The following is a 16,973-nucleotide window of genomic DNA, read 5'->3' on the forward strand; positions in this document are numbered from 1 at the left end:
ACAGACAGCGGCTACAGTTCTTCTTCTACGGTGGTGGAGCGCTGAAACGAAGCAAAGCCCAAAGTGCGTACTTCCCCTGCTGGACAGAAGTTGTTTAACAGGCAGGACATCACACCATGACCAACACAATCAAAGCACACACTTATTTCTCTAATTAGTTTTTTTAAATCGGTAATATTAAGTTATTCTCCACCTTACAAATTGCATAAAAGAAAAACATTTCTACTTGTAATAGAATATATTATATATCCACAACATAGACTGTACTGATAATTTATATATATATATACATAGGAATCCTAAAACAACCTTTGTAACTTAATAGACCAGAAATGTATAGCAGATATCCATGATTCAATTAATTGTCAAAATAAACATTTTACAAATGCAGAAGAATTTTTTTCTTGTCCACATTCAACATTTTTCTGATAAATATTCATTCTGAAGATCAAGTAAGATCACTTTACTTGTGTTTATATAGCTACATTTTCATTAAACCTCTTATGCTCAGTCTTATAAGCAGCACCTTCTGAACACAAGGTGCTGTTTATTAGACTGAGTCAGACTGAAGAAGTCCTTTGGATAAAAGACAAAACAAGAATCTGTTCAGAGGATGTCGCTCAACCTCGTTAGATTCATCTACTTGAATTATTGAGCATGCAACAAATTTATGACAAAACATTCAGACAATAGTCGCTGATAATTTATTTTAAATTTGATATTAATACTGGATATTCCTAGTGACATGTTGAAATGTGTTTTCAAAATTCAGTTAGCAATATCCAGGATTTTTATTGTTATTATTATTATTTTTTTAAATATATATATATATATATATAAAAAAAACTGAAACTTCTCCTAGTAAAAATTTAAACAAGTTTTTAGTGATCACAAAATGGGATGAAAATGTTCAAGTTCAAGAATCTTTATTATCCCCAAGGGGCAATTTGTTTCACAGTCGGTAGTCACACAAAACAACCATACTCGATAAGACATTGAGATATTAAAATAATACATGAAATCATCACTGTGTTTGTGAATATGTGGAGATGAATGCTCAAAACACATGCATGGAGAAAACAGACTGCCTAGGAAGAATATTTCACATGAAGATATGTTGATTGTAGACATGAAGAAATTAAAGCAGTTTCTGTATCAATCTTCTTTTTATGTATCCGTGTTTGTGATGCCTCCTCCCCAATTTATATGTTTAGGTTTAAACAAATATACAATCTAAACTGGTGTTTTATTATCACATATGTAAGTACAAAGGTATGTGCTTGTTTTTCAATGTTTATGTCATAATAATTTGTTAAAAAGGCTTGTAGCTAGCTGGGTAAAGTCTGTCTTAAAAAAGTCACATGCACTGGACTGGACTGGACTGGATGCAAATTACTCCTCCTCTTAGAAACTGGCCTGCAGCAAGAAATTTCAGCAGACCACATGGCTAATAGCCAACAAAGGAATACAATCTGAGGCATCAGATTACATGCCACCGTCATACATGGACGAGAGCTAAAACTAAACGTTTTACCAAGACCAAAGCCTGTAAACGTCCTCCATTAGGCCCAGAATATACATCATTAAATAAGTAGTTATCGGCAAGTGAACAAGTATGATACAGCATTTTCAAAGACATGGTGCATTAGAGACTAATATAAATATTTTAAATGTGTCTGAGGAAGAACGATATACTTAAAACATGATTTAAGCTGACGTGGGATAATCCAGCGGCATCAAGAAAATTGCATATAGTAGAAAAATAAGGGTAAGCCTTTAAGCACATATTAATACATGTATAGACTACCTATAGGATCCCTTAAATTCAGCAGGCAGACTTGTGTTACACTGAGGGGACACACTTATGACCACGCACCACATGTTTCATTAGTATTAATAATTTATCTTTGAATTCTACACACAAGTACTTCGTCTTCAGTGTTTGCCAATGAAGAGGCCCACAATCTGAAATAAGCCTATCCCAAATAGGTCAGGGGATTCCCAGTCCTATTTCAGGAAAACGATGATTTCTACTGACAGACAGGATGACATAATATTCAAAAAGGATAATGTGAGTTTGCAGTTGGGTTAGTTCGTTACACTTGTAGTATGGTCGGTATTTACATGTTTGGACAATTAATTTAGTTATTCAATCTATCATTACACAGGGACTGAGTGGTTTAATATGCCCTGGGTAAGGCCTTTCAGGTCATACTTTCCACGTAAAAAAAAAAAAAAACGCATCCGTTTTGATGGCGTGTTCAAAACTAATTAGTATGAATGAAAATAAGAGTTTCTCAACATTTTAAAATTACTTTTAGATTTTCAGGGTTTGGACTTTCTTTGTTCTCCAAAATAAACAAAAAGTGAACACAAAGAAGAAAACCAACAATGGAAGGTAAAGAGATGACACAAGCAGCTGTAATGAGGTTCTTCGTTAAGCTTTTTATCATGAGCGGTGATCATCGTCGCTTAGGGACTTGGTTAAAAAACAGAAACGTAGCCTGAAAGACCATATTTAGGTGAAATTTAATCAAAATCTCTCTGCGCGTGGCTACTGGCTGACAGCTACAGCGTATGACCTGAGATTACCATATATGGGCAAAGACAAGCAGAGCGAGCGCTGCTGCCGCTTCCGTGTTTGTGTGATCAGGGAGGGTAGCACTAGCTCGCGCAGCTAGAAGAGCGGCTCTGTCTCCACAGTTTCATTCATACGGGAGAGTTACAATAAGCAAAAGGCCAGCAGGGAAAATGCCGATTGAACTGAGTAAGTTTGGTTGTATTTATGTCAACGGACGAGTAAAAAAAAAAGCAAATAAAGCCTCGTGATTGGGGGAAACTGCTCAGCAAATCCGTCCAGGTAGTCTGCAGCTAGCTAGCCTCGCCCATTGCTAACAGCTTTGATTCGCCTATGAAAAACGTAATTTTTGCGTTGTAAATGAGTCTACCTGCTAAAACATAACGCCGTGTCTGAAAACAAAATGCAGTTTAAGGTTGAAGTCAGCCAGTTGGAGGCTGTGGTGTTGAGTGCTAGCTCGCTGAGGGAATTCAGGAAATAGCTGCGTTGTCGTCGCGTTGTTGTGACATGTCCAGACAGACCGGCTGGAGCTGCTGAATACTGCAGTGCACTTCTTCTTTTAAAGCCTTTACAGGGTGTGAACTTTTAAAAGCAACAGTGAAAAGAGCAGAAGTGAATTTAATCTTTATGCCTAACATAACACGGTGTGGGAAAGGTGGAAAACTCGATAAGATGGTGAATGTAGTAGTCCCGTTCTTGTTAAGCGAGAGGTTCCGTTTTTTGTTGTTTCTGTGTGTTGATGCTGGGACTAAAACCTTCTGGCAATTTACATTAAATGTTACTTTATTTTATTTATTTCAAGGATGGATGCATGGTTCAAGCACTTTATTTATTTTCATAAATCTTTCTATTGGAACTATATTGTCTAGATTGCACAGTTTTAGTTAGATTTATGTAAATGAAATCGCATTTCGTGTGATGCATATTGTTTGAGAAAATGTGCCATAATTTTTTTTTTTTTTTTGGATTGATCATGTCATTCACTGCCTCATTTAATTTACTGTATAGTACAAAGTCAGTGCAATTAGTTTTAAGTATGTGTAATAAGAGATCTAGATCTACGGCCTGCCTCTCTTGCACAGATGTGTCTGTGTGGGCAGAGAGGTCTGAGAGTTCACCTGTCCACACCTGTCCACACCTGTCCACACCTGTCCACTGCTGCATACACCTGTCCACACCTGTCCACTGCTGCACTCTGGTGCATTTTGCTTCAAGCACCTGTCTTGTTGTGACCTTTTTTTGTTTTTTGTTGCAGAACATGTCTTTGCCAGTCTCCCTCAGATGGAGAGGGGAGTTGCAAAGGTGATTGGTGGCGATCCCAAAGGAAACAACTTTCTCTACACCAATGGAAAGTGTGTCATCATCAGGAATATTGAAGTAATTTTTTTTAAACTTTGCTAACTATTGTTGATGCTTTCTTTCCCACTTTCATTTTGTTCTTCTGGGTTTTAATAAGTCTGTTTTTCCATCATGACATTTTAATAATTCGGCTAAATTGAAAACTATCGTGAAAAACTACGAAGTGCAGCTTGACTGGATGTGGGCCAAGGTTTTTGCCCATTTTAACAGTGCAGCTCATTGATATCTCACCAGCTCAGTGGAAGTTTCACATTCCATTGTCCTCATATTGCATGCCTAAAAGCCAAAGTGCAGCTTAAAGTTTGCCTTTTTAAGTTTACCTGAATGCGACACCAGTGCATCAAAAAGATTCAGACATTTGAACAATTTTCAGTCAGGTCATCTGGACATTTTCTTTTTTGTGCTGAAAGGTTTCACCTTCCATCCAGAAGGCTTCATCAGTCAAGGAATCACACAGCACAAAACTGATTTTTCCTCCCAACAGCTTACTCCAAAGTGGAACAAACCAGTTATGTTGGTGCTAAGATGGTCTCTTTGGCATGCTCCCTCCTCTGGTGCCGGCCCTCTTCCTCGTCGACAGTCATGTCAAACTGGTTCAAAACCAACAAAGTCCATGCTCAATAATCCAGGTATACAAGTGTATACCTAGATTATTGAGCATGGACTTTATTGATTCAGACACTTGATTTTCCCTCATTTTTTAAATAGATTCCTGCAGAAGTAGACATGTTTTTTTATTTTCTTTTTTGTTTTTAGGTTTGGTTGTAATTTCTCTTAGCCTTGCATGAATTTAGAAAAGAATTGCTTTGGTTCCATTTGTCAAATGCAAATCCTTTTGTTTTGTTATTATAGAATCCTGCTATTGCCGACATTTACACTGAGCATCCTCATCAAGTTACGGTCGCCAAGTACGCCCCCAGTGGATTCTACATTGCATCTGGAGGTACAAGAGTCATCTAAACACATGTACTCCAAATGCATGCTTGGCATAGGAATGTCTATTTTATTCAGATAATTGTTGTTGAATCTGTTTTTAGATGTGTCAGGAAAAATTCGTATCTGGGACACCACCCAGAAGGAGCACCTCCTCAAGTACGAGTACACCCCTATTTCAGGGAAGGTCAAGGACATAGCATGGACAGAGGACAGCAAGAGGATTGCTGTTGTTGGCGATGGACGAGAGAAGTAATTTTTCTTTTTTTCTTTTACCGTTTTACAAATTTTAATTAAAATAAGCTGAACTGTATTTACCTTCAATATCCTTTCATGAGAAACCCAACTTGCTGTGAGCTGTCATGTTTTTATTTGCTTTAGATGTTGGTTTATTTATAATACAGTTCTTTCAATGTCGGTCATCTTCGTGTCGTATTATTGTTTAAAATTTAGTCCTAAAGCCAAAAACCGTGGACAATAAATTTGTTGTCACTTGAACCAAAACCAGAACAATTGACAGTGTTTGTCTCATTCCAGGTTTGGATCAGTGTTCCTATGGGACTCTGGCTCATCGGTGGGAGACCTTTCTGGACATTCAAAGTTAATCAACAGTGTAGACATCAGACAGAAACGTCCATACCGCCTTGCTCTTGCCAGTGATGACACCAGTGCGTCCTTCTTTGAGGGACCCCCCTTCAAGTTCAAGTTCACATTAAGGGTGCGTTAAACTACTTCACTAAAGTAATTGTGCTATCCATAGTGAGTGGACCTGGTTGCCTTGATGTTTTTATTGTTGCCAACATACTAAGCCTTCATAAATGCAAACAGTGATTTTACTTTTGACAACTTAATACCTGTAAGTCATCTCATATCTGCTACACCTGATGGTTCTTGACGGTGTTTTCTTGCTTCCATATTATATAACCTTACTTCGCCCATAATTTGTTGGCGACGGTGTGAGCCAAATTCCTTAAAACAAGACTTTTCTCTACAAATGTGATTGTGTTTTGGACTCATTTTATTTTAGATTGGGGTTTAAAGATTAAAATGGAAAAAATACATGTGTATATATAACTACATTTGTAATCTTAATAGTTAATGGAAAAATATTTGATTTTGTAACTTAAAAGGAAAGCATGTTCAGCACAGAATGTACATTTATTTTATCTGAATTTTTTATTTTAGTATTGCTCTGCAGTAGGAAATGACTTTAAATGCCAGGAGCTTCCCATACCATTGATGCATGTGAGGTTTTGCTCACTGCTCTTTACAATGTTTTATCAGTTTCAGTCATTTCCCGTCTGTGTGTGAGTTCTTGCAGCCAATTATCCATCCAACCCCTTCTAGAAAATACACTGAAAGTTGAATGTTTGTGAGAATTCAGCCAGAAACTACATTTACATATGTCTTTTGACATATATCAGTAATCTCTTGTTGCATATGATCAAAGTAAAAGACCTCTATTTGAAAATTCCTAATCAGATTGTAAATGTTCTGACTTGCCATTAATAGTTGTAAGAATAGTAAAACTTCTAATATTTACAGTTGAGGGTGTTGCTACAAGTGTTTTGTGTACTGTAAACAAACATTACGGGCAAACTGATGTTGAGTTGGATTGCATGGTAGATGATTGCTGAAATTTCTTCCCTTTCTCTGGTTTTCTTTGACGCCTCCAGGACCACAGCCAGTTTGTGAACTGCGTTCGTTTCTCTCCAGACGGAAGCCGGTTCGTCACAGCTGGAGCTGATGGTCAGGTAACCGCTGAAACATTAACTGTGGACATGTCATTGTTACAGTTCAGACTATTACCAAACATTAGTAACTGGCCAATGAACACTACTGTAACAGTTTGGAGTCAGTCCTCTTCAGTATAAAGCATAAATATAACAGTTTAATGAATTATACTTTTAAGTTACAACAAATTAAAAACTGAACAAGTTAAATGAAAAATGTAACATTTCAAGTTAAGTACACTGTACATGTGCAGCTTTACAGAAGTGATCATGGAGACATGACGTTTGTTATAAAAGAGAAGTGCTTTTTTTTGTTTTGTTTGTTGTTTTATTAGTTGAACCTGAAATATTAAAGATGGTTTGCACTAGGATTGTGAAAGAATCTGGAAATCGTGTTTTCAACTCTGTTTATTTATATAGCGCCATGTCACAACAGGATTGTCTCGGCACTGAACAGAAACATCCGCATACAGTAAAAGTTCTCTATCTAAGGAAGCCATCAGACACGTTAAATCTTCACTTCGTCACAGTCTCCCATCCTGAGCAAGCACAGTGGCAACAGTGGAAAGGAAAAACACATTTATGTTCTGGTGCTGCTTGTGTCCGGTGGCGCAACTGGTAGAGCTGCTGCCTCTCAGCGAGCAGGTCCCCGGTTCAAACCCCGGTCCCGGGGCCTTTCTGGGTGGAGTTTGCATGTTCTCTCCGTGCATGCGTGGGTTTTCTCCGGGTACTCCGGTTTCCTCCCACAGACTAAAAACATGCATGTTAGGCTGATTGGTAACTCTAAATTGTCCCTAGGTGTGAGTGAGAGAGTGTATGGTTGTTTGTCTCGTTTGTCTCTATGTGGCCCTGTGATGGACTTGCGACCCGTCCAGGGTGTACCCCGCCCTCGCACAGTGATTGCTGGACATGGGCACCAGCGACCCCCGTGACCCAAAATGGAATAAGCGGGTAAAGATAATGGATGGATGGATGGATGGATGCTGCTTGTGTCCATACGGGAAAAAAATAAAATAAAGTTTTTTTTTTTTTACAAACTACATCATTCTGCTTTAATGTTTGCACAGAGAAAGAGCTTCAAATAAAATGAGAAGATTACAGGCAGAAAGTTGTTGGCACGTTTGGTTTGATATTCATGAACACATTTGGCTTCAACACTGTTTCTTAATTGCTTTGGCAATGACTTGTGCAAATTGTAAACCAATTTTTAAAAGGCATCAACCAATTATAAATTCACTGTAGATCGATAAATCAGAAGACATGTTTGTTTAGCAAATATAGCCATAATAATCTTGCCAGTTTAAGTTTTATGACTCTGAAAACTGACTTTAGGCTTAGTAATGTGCTTAATTTAAAGCTTCAGCGTGGTGGCGCTGCTTTCTTGAACTTGTATGACTTTAGACTGTGAAACAACTGAATGTACACTCCAGAGTTGTGTACATTTATTACAAGTATCAGAGTAAGATTCTTTTTTTTATAGGGATAGCTTAATCTAAAAATATTTAAATCTATTTAAAGCTACAATTTTCTACAAAACATCTTTCCTGTTTGGTCATTTCCATAGATATTTGTTTACGATGGAACAAGCGGTGAACAGGTTGGATCACTGGGTGGAGAGAAGGCCCACAAAGGAGGAATCTATGCTGTAAGTGTCTTTAAACCAGTAAATGTTGTCGTCGCTGTGTACCACGTTGCTGTTCGGGTGGAACATTATGGCGAAAGTATAAACTCGTCACCCAGTTTGCAATAATTTGGTCCAGTCTGGCTTTTCTTTGTCAGAGCTGGTTAGTCAAAGTTGTCATGTTGTGTATTCTAGCTTTTGGAAAGAAACATACTTTCAGTATTTCCCTATTTAAATCAGACACAACCTCTGTGCTCAAGTTGGTTAATATTTTTGTACCTTTTTGACTTGTTCTTGTCCGTGTTCCCTCACTCATTCCATCAGCCTCTTTAGACACCTAAATGTTCTTCTAACACAAAACATTCATTAGATGCTTCGTTTACTTGGACGTGTTGTTCCAACCTTGTGCTTGCAGGTCAGCTGGAGCCCTGACAGTTCCCAGCTGATTTCTGCCTCGGGGGACAAGACGGTGAAGCTGTGGGACGTTGGTGCAGGTACGGCAGTCACCACCTTCAACCTGGGCTCTGAAGTTACCGACCAGCAGCTGGGCTGTTTGTGGCAGAAAAACCACATCCTCAGCATCTCCTTGTCAGGATTCATCAACTACCTGGACAAGAACAGTCCTGACCGGCCCATACGCACCATCAAGGTCAGACTCCAGAGTTTAAGGATCCCAGTTTTAGATAACTAGAAGGTTTTTTTTTTTTTTTTTTAGGGGGGGGAATGATGATTTGAGGTTATAAAGCACTGGAATAATCAGGCACATTAGTCTGTATGGTGCAGGGAGTTTAAACTATAATCTTGACATTACGTTCTCTTTAACGGGAAGCATCAGTCAGTCTGAGCCCGTCTTTATGAAGCACATTTATTGCAGTAACTTGTGTTATAAGCTACTGTAGAACAAAAAGCACATATGGCTTTTAGTCAAATTAATACCATCAGATCTGGAATGTTCTTCCTGGATGGATATTTTTGTACCAAGCTGTTTCCTGTGCATTTTAAATCAGTTTATTTTCTTTATTTTTTAACAGGGTCATACAAAATCCATCCAGTGTTTGACAATTCACAAAAGTGAAGGTCGATCGTACATCTACTCAGGGAGCCACGATGGACACATTAATATCCTTTCACAATATGTTTCTGTAAAAGTTGCTCCATGCAACAAAAAGGTTTTTATTTTATTTAAACCTGGAAAAAGTAGTGAAATATTTTAATTACTGCCTGCTGACAAAAGACGATGTGCAGATGTTTACTTGTTGTACCCATACATGTTTGTCTGTTTTACTTGTAAAATATCTCCTGAACCACTGGACAGATTTTAAAAACACTCTAATATTAGATGTACAGTGCCTATAAAAAGTATTCACACACTTCGTAGTTTTATGCTTTTTTTTACTGCTGTTATCAATCATGGGTGACTTAAAGGCAATTTTTACAAAAAACTTTTTTTTTTTTTAAACCAATTTCAAAGAAAACTCAATTTTTAGTGTAATATGATTAAAAACATTTTAATGTAAAATAAGTGAATTGATAAAAAAAAAAAAAACACCTTTTTAAGTGACTGTTCTAATTTTTAACCTGTCCAGACTTTTTGTAAAAACTGCTAAAAGGAGCCACCGTTGAAAAAAAACTCATTAAATCTCAACTAGTCTTTAAACAGTCTGGACTCTGGTCCTTCATTCAGAATCCATTTTCTGGACCATGCTCTACCTTTTTGTGTCGGGCCTGGGTCTCTCTAGCTCCCAGCAGACCTGGTCTGCCATTAATTTTACATCTCGTCCTTTTGCATCTTTCATCTGCAGCTGATTCATTTCAGACCTCATGCTGCAGCTCATGTTATAATGATGGCATTTAATATTAGGAGTCTGCTGGGGGTGTTTATTTAAAAAATCTGGATCGTATTGATGTCAGACTTTGACTGACTCATCAAATGCATGATGGGAAGACAATTACTTACTATGCTCATCAACTCAATCGGTGCTGGAAAACTTCTCATTTAGGTCTGAGAAACAAGGAAATGGGTTTTGTTTAAATCTGCAAACAGTTCTGTTTGGAAACCACTGTACTCTTAATGCAGACTGTAAAGTCTAAATAAAAAGTGAGACATTTCTGATGAGTTTCATTCTCAGTCAGGTACTGAAAAATTAATTTTATTCAAAGATGACCAGTAAATGACCCAGTAAAGTTTGGATCCGACTGGAATTTCAGGAGTTTAGATTTTCAATGATCATGCTGGAGATTTAATATCTGTTAAACAAAACTGTTATTAAACATGAGTTTATATTATGATGCACATCTTTCCTTCAAATGCATTTTTTAAATTTAAAGGGTACCTGCTATAGAAAAATACAAAATCTTTGTTTTTTTTTGTCTAACAAGGTCGAGCCAGGTCCTCTGGACATGTTCTTCTTTATTGAAACGTTTCGTCTCTTATCCAAAAGATAAGCAGCACCTTCTCATAATGGATCAACCAGTTTGCTGGTGACATCCAAAGCTAGTTCACATCAGCCTAATGACTGAGCGTTAGTGCCCTGATGGCTGCTTGCTGTTCATAGAGCGCTAAATGATACTTGCAACAACAGCACTGTAAGAGGGGACTCTTGTTTTTGGATGCATATTTTTCCTCAACGTCTACCTCACATTATTGGGATGCAGAGACTGGGCAGAATGACTGCTTCAAAGGGAAGGGCCACAGCAACCAGGTGAGCAAGATGGTGACTGATGAAGCCGGACATCTGGTGTCATGCAGCATGGATGACACACTACGCTTTACAAACCTCAACAAGAAAGAGTATAGGTATGGACCGTTGCATCTTTCTGAAACGATGAGAACTAAAGAAATCTCAGTTTGGATAAAATTATTCCTCATTTGTCTTTATGGCTTTTAGAAAGCCATAAATTCATCACATCTTACTGCTTTAGTGTTCTTTTTGTCTTTAACGATCCTTCCTGCTGTTTTCAGTGCCTCTGATGTGGTAAAAATGGATTTCCAGCCTAAAAGTGTATCTGTAGCTGCGAGAGGCCTCTCTCTGGCTGTGTGCATCGGGCAGGTGATTGTTTTTTTTTCATCTTGGTTAAGCCAGATTCACTGTTTTTAGCTCTGTATTATTATTATTATTATTATTATTATTATCTGTTGTTATTAATATTTCTTCTAGCATTTACTAACTTTTACATTGTTAATAGCTGCTTTAATTGACATAGTGTTTGTTTTCTTAGCTTGTTTTACTGAAAGACCAGAAGAAAGTTTTCACTTTGGACAATCTTGGCTACGAAGCAGAGGTTGGAGTCCTCCACCCCAGTGGCACCACTGCTGCAGTTGGAGGAGCAGTAAGTGGATCTCTCAAAGCAAACTGTATCCTGACTAACAGGAGTCTGCTAGCTGTAGCTTTGTAAATGATCTGTCTAATGGCAGTTGGCACAACGTGATGTCTTTGTAGAAAACTTTTACCAATCCACATTGTTTAATGTTTGAACGTGTTTTTGTACATGGCCCTGAAATGACTTTTGTTGTGGAGTGGCGCCATCAAAATAAACTGAATTGAACAGATTTCAAATTCTGATAATGTAACATCTGAGACATGTTTGTCTGTTTTTCAGGATGGAAAGGTCCACCTGTACTCTACTCAGAGCAACACTCTGAAGGAGGAGGGTAAATCTCTTGAGGTTAAAGGGCCCATTACGGACATGGCCTACTCTGATGATGGAGCCTATCTGGCTGTCCTCGATGATAAGAAAGTGGCTACGGTTTACAATGTGGCAGATGGATATACGGTAAAATTTCTACATCCTGGATGTTTAGGTATACGATTCAATATTCAGTGTGTTTAACAACGCTTCCCACCTTCGCCCCCCCCACAGATAAAGAATGAGTTTTATGGACATCATGCCAAACCAGTGACATTGGCCTGGTCACCTGATAATGAGCACTTTGCCACGGGTGGGATGGACATGATGGTGTATGTCTGGACACTCGGCGATCCTGACAAGAGGATTAAACTTCCAGGTGAGTGAGAAACGTCCTAGTCTTTGTGCGACCCTTAAACTTCTCAGTGATGCCAAGTGCTTATCAAAAGTCCGAGGGTTTAATTGCATGAAAGATGCTGTTAAACAACAATAACTTTTCATGAATCATAGACTATGCATCACTGATTAAGATGCCGTTCCCTCTGAACATCCCCTTTTACAATAGGACCAACAAATAAATGCAGCGTTCCAAATCCAGCATTATAAACTGCAGGGAAGAGTTTTTAAAAATGTCAAAATGAGACGCTCTGAGTCTACATGTCATTTACACAAATATGTGAGATGTTTAATAAAGAAATTTCCGTTTTCACATGTCAAAGTTGACATACAGTCTGTAATGTTGACTCAGAGAGAGGAATAAAAATCAGGAGTACTTTGGTAAAGTTTTTGTTCTCCGACTGATCAAGCATGAACTGTTTAACTTCCCCGTTGACCATCTGGGTCCTCGGCTCCTTGTCAAAATAAAAATAAAGCCAGTGACCAGCTGCTACAAATGTCCTGGCGTCACATGTTACAGCACTGACTGAAAAAATGTCTGGAATATATTGGTGATTAAAAAAAGATTAATTATTGATTTTTTTTTCATTGTACACATAACTGTATTTTCCGCCCTACAAGTCACATCAGTCCAAATATGTCTAAGTGGGAAAAATCCATAAATGTGTCTCTTCACTGTTTACGTCGCATCTATTATGCGTCACCACTGACTTGTCACGTTTCTTACACGTCACAGCCGACAACCCGGAAATGTGAGCCAGTGTTGTGCCAAAAATCGATTTGCTGACAAATGACGGCTGCAGGAGTGTTTTATGGGAGGACTTTAACAAGAATTTAACAAGATTAATACTTTAAAACAATTATTTGTTAGCTTGACGTTATAATAAAGGTCTCTGTTGAACTTTTACTTAATAAATGCACTTTAATGGTGAAATCAGCTGCATCTTGCCGGGGTGGCGCAGTGAAACGAAGCTGATTTGACGGTTGCTCCAGGCGAGCTGGACAAAGGTGGCTGCCTATGGCAAGCCAATTGTCATTAATAGCCACTTTTACCTATTACATGACATAACGTAACATACTCAAGTGCCATCTAGTGGCTGAAAATGGTAGTGTCCAATATTTTCAGTCAGATGAATGAAAACGGTCTTCTCAGCCAAAAAAATTTAAATATGGGGAAAAAATCCATAAATGCGTCGCTTCGTGTATAAGTCACAGGGTATGCAAATTAAGGAAAAAGTTGTGACTTGTAGGCTGAAAAATACGGTATGAGTGTGTAATTCTCTTGTGAAAGAAGGTAGTATGAAAATTTCAAGAGGCAAAAAATAGTCCTAGAAAGAGGTGATTACAAAATAACTGAACAATTTAATCAGTCAGAAGAATTACACCTCACATTTCAATAAATAAGGAACAAATGCAGGGTTGTTTCCTCTGTTGGAGGACATTTAAGAAATGAGATTTTCTTTCTCTTCCTGTCTGCAGATGCTCATCGTTTGCACCACGCCAGCGGCTTGGCCTGGCTAGACGAGCACACTTTAGTTACCACCTCCCATGACGCCAGCGTCAAGCAGTGGACGATTACATACTGATCCACAGGCAAACCTTCACATCTGCAGGGACAAGGACTACTGTAGGATTCAAGCTTCTTTTTATGTACTGTCAAACATCTAAACACTGTTCTGTGCTTTCTGTAAACATCTGAAGTGTAAATGGTTAACCTTTGGAATAACTTGCAACAGATTGTCTGTTTTAATGCAATTCATCTAAGAAACGAAATGTTGAAATGAACTTTGTAACCATGAAACGTGAGCAATGTAATCATTCCATAGTTTTCCTTGTCGGTAGTTGGGATCTGTGTTTCCTAACTTACAGGAGGAACCAAAAGCTTTTAAATTTAAATCAGGCAGAATGTATGGAAGAAATGAAACCTCTTGGTTACATTCCTTAAATGGACAGTAACTGGTCCCAGCTGCAGCTGCGAGTCATTATTATTATTTTTTTGTGTATAAGGTTAAATGGGGATGAGTGCATGTTGCCGTTTTCTTTGGCCTAAATTAACTACTTCCTGTTGGACTGGGGAGCAAATAGGAACTGAAAAAAAAAACCATGAATATTTCAATCAAAATGATGTCTTTTTTTTCCTTGTATGGTTGTGCTTTTGTTGGCTCGTCTTTTTTTTTTTTCTGCCTTTTTTTTTTTTTTTGACCATTCATTTACTTCCAGAGTAAAAGTGGTTCATTATTAATAAAAATTAACTTTTTATGCACTTACCCTTTTGTTGAATGAATCCTCAATGACCCAGTTCCATCCTTTATCACAGTTCTACTAAATTCAGTCATCTGTGTACATGATTGTTAAATGTGGACTAAACGTCAGGGCCACAGATGTCACGCTAATCTTATTTATTCCCTTGAGCTGTCCGATAAAGAAATCTGGAAACTTATTTAGACTAATAATTACAAGTAAGCAGTACAGGCTGCCGTGTATGGAAGCGAATGTGTCTCAATTTTCAAAATAAAATGGATTAATAGAAATGCATTTCATTTTCAAAATAAAGCTGCATGTTTTGACTTATAAATAAAATTAAAAATAAATAATCCAAACTGCATTTTCATTTTCTTCAAGATTGCTCAGTTCGTAAAATTAATTAAAATTGTAAATAAAATGTTTAACACTTAATTTTCAAAATATGACCCTGTAAAAAGTGACAAATTCATTTTTGAAATGTCAAACTTGAAAATTAAGATGAATTGGCAGAAATGCTTTTTCACTTCAAAGTCAAAGCTGCATTTTTATTTTTAATTTTTTTTGAACTCTTGAATGAAATGGCTCATAGATGACTCTTCCTCTGCTGCCTCCTTACGGTTTGCTGCATCCAGGTCCTACTCGCAGAGAGACCGCAGAGGAATTGGAATTACAAATTCAAATTGATTTATGGAACTGCGTCAAAACATGCAACTTTGACTTTTAAATGAAAAAGCATTTCTGCTAATTTTTAATTTTCAAATTTGACGTTTCAAAAATGAGTGTCACTTTTTTTACAGGGTCATATGAAAATTAAATGTTAAACATTATTTAATTTACAAACTGAGCAGTCTTGGAGAAGAAAATGAACATGCAGTTTGGATGATTTATTTTTGAGTCAAAACATGCAGATTTATTTTGAAAATGAAAAAGCATTTCTATTCATCCATTTTAATTTGAAAATTGAGACGCATTCGCTTCCATGCAGTCGTGGCCCTGTTTATTCAAGACTAAATAAACTTTTAACATTGACAGCGCTGATCTTTTCATCTAGAAGCCAGCGAGCACAGTGTACTTTGAGGACTTTATAATTATTCAGCACACTTTGACAATGTTCTCTGAAGAACTTCATGCAGCAGCAGTTCAGTAAATGCTGCAGACTAAACCCAAGTACTCTTATTGCGTTATAAAAGCTCCCTCATAAACAGAATGGATTTTAAAATCTTTGTGACTAGATGATGCTGCTGCTTTTTGTCAGAAGCCATTAGAGGAAATTCAGCACAAACTATTAGTTGTGACTAATTGTTGAATTTGACCTTGAAACAAGATTCAAGTGCAACATTCAAGGCTAATCCTGCAACGTGAGCTTTAAGAGTGTAAACTGCTGGCAACTAAAACAAGATCAAGTTGAGGCATAAAAAATTTGCACTTTGCACCTCCTTTTTGAAAATGTTGCATATTTAATGTGTTTCAAGTGTGAAGTTAGTGTGTGTCGAGAGTTTTTTTTTATAAGGTACAAACTGGATTCCAAAAAAGTTGGGGCACTAAACAAATTGTGAATAAAAACTGAATGCAATGATGTGGAGGTGCCAACATCTAATATTTTATTCAGAATAGAACACAAATCACAGATCAAAAGTTTAAACTGAGAGAATGTATCATTTTAAGGGAAAAATCTGTTGTTTCCAAATTTCATGGCGTCAACAAATCCCAAAAAAGTTGGGACAAGTCCATTTTTACCACTGTGTGGCATCCCCCCTTCTTCTTACAACACTCAACAGACGTCTGGGGACAGAGGAGACCAGTTTCTCAAGTTTAGAAATAGGAACGCTCTCCCATTCATGTCTAATCCAGGCCTCTAACTGTTCAATTGTCTTGGGCCTTCTTTGTCGCACCTTCCTCTTTATGATGCACCAAATGTTCTCTACAGGTGAAAGATCTGGACTGCAGTCTGGCCAGTTCAGTACCCGGATCCTTCTCCTACGTAGCCATGATGTTGTGATTGCTGCAGAATGTGGTCTGGCATTATCGTGTTGAAAAATGCAGGGTCTTCCCTGAAAGAGATGACGTCTAGATGGGAGCATATGTTGTTCTAGAACCTGAACATAGTTCTCTGCATTAATGGTGCCTTTCCAGACATGCAAGCTGCCCATGCCACAAGTGCTCATGCAACCCCATACCATCAGTGATGCAGGCTTCTGAACGGAGCGTTGATAACAACTTGGGCTATCCTTGTCCTCTCTGGTCCGGATGACATGGCGTCCCAGTGTTCCATAAAGAACTTCAAATCGTGACTCATCTGACCACAGAACAGTCTTCCATTTTGCCACACTCCATTTTAAATGACCCCTGGCCCAGTGCAAACGTCTGAGCTTGTGGAGCTTGCTTAGAAATGGCTTCCTCTTTGCACTGTAGAGTTTCAGCTGGCGAAGGCGGATGGCACGGTGGATTGTGTTCACTGACAATGCTTTCTGGAAGTATTCCT

General features: G+C 37.9%; 1 protein-coding gene across 1 annotated transcript; it reads left to right on the forward strand.

The window, feature by feature from the left end:
* The first annotated feature begins 2,634 nt into the window (after positions 1–2,634).
* On the forward strand, positions 2,635–14,324 carry wdr1 (WD repeat domain 1). The gene is made up of 15 exons (XM_037679235.1): positions 2,635–2,767; positions 3,834–3,955; positions 4,790–4,880; positions 4,975–5,122; positions 5,408–5,588; positions 6,547–6,624; positions 8,168–8,248; positions 8,640–8,873; positions 9,256–9,343; positions 10,865–11,021; positions 11,187–11,274; positions 11,444–11,554; positions 11,825–11,998; positions 12,086–12,230; positions 13,727–14,324. Exons 1-15 carry the CDS (start codon positions 2,752–2,754, stop codon positions 13,831–13,833), a joined length of 1,821 nt encoding a protein of 606 aa, XP_037535163.1. The 5' UTR covers positions 2,635–2,751; the 3' UTR covers positions 13,834–14,324.
* Positions 14,325–16,973: the final 2,649 nt, after the last annotated feature.

Source organism: Nematolebias whitei, chromosome 7 (assembly GCF_014905685.2).
Source record: "Nematolebias whitei isolate Nwh7 chromosome 7, NemWhi1, whole genome shotgun sequence".
NCBI lineage: Eukaryota > Metazoa > Chordata > Actinopteri > Cyprinodontiformes > Rivulidae > Nematolebias > Nematolebias whitei.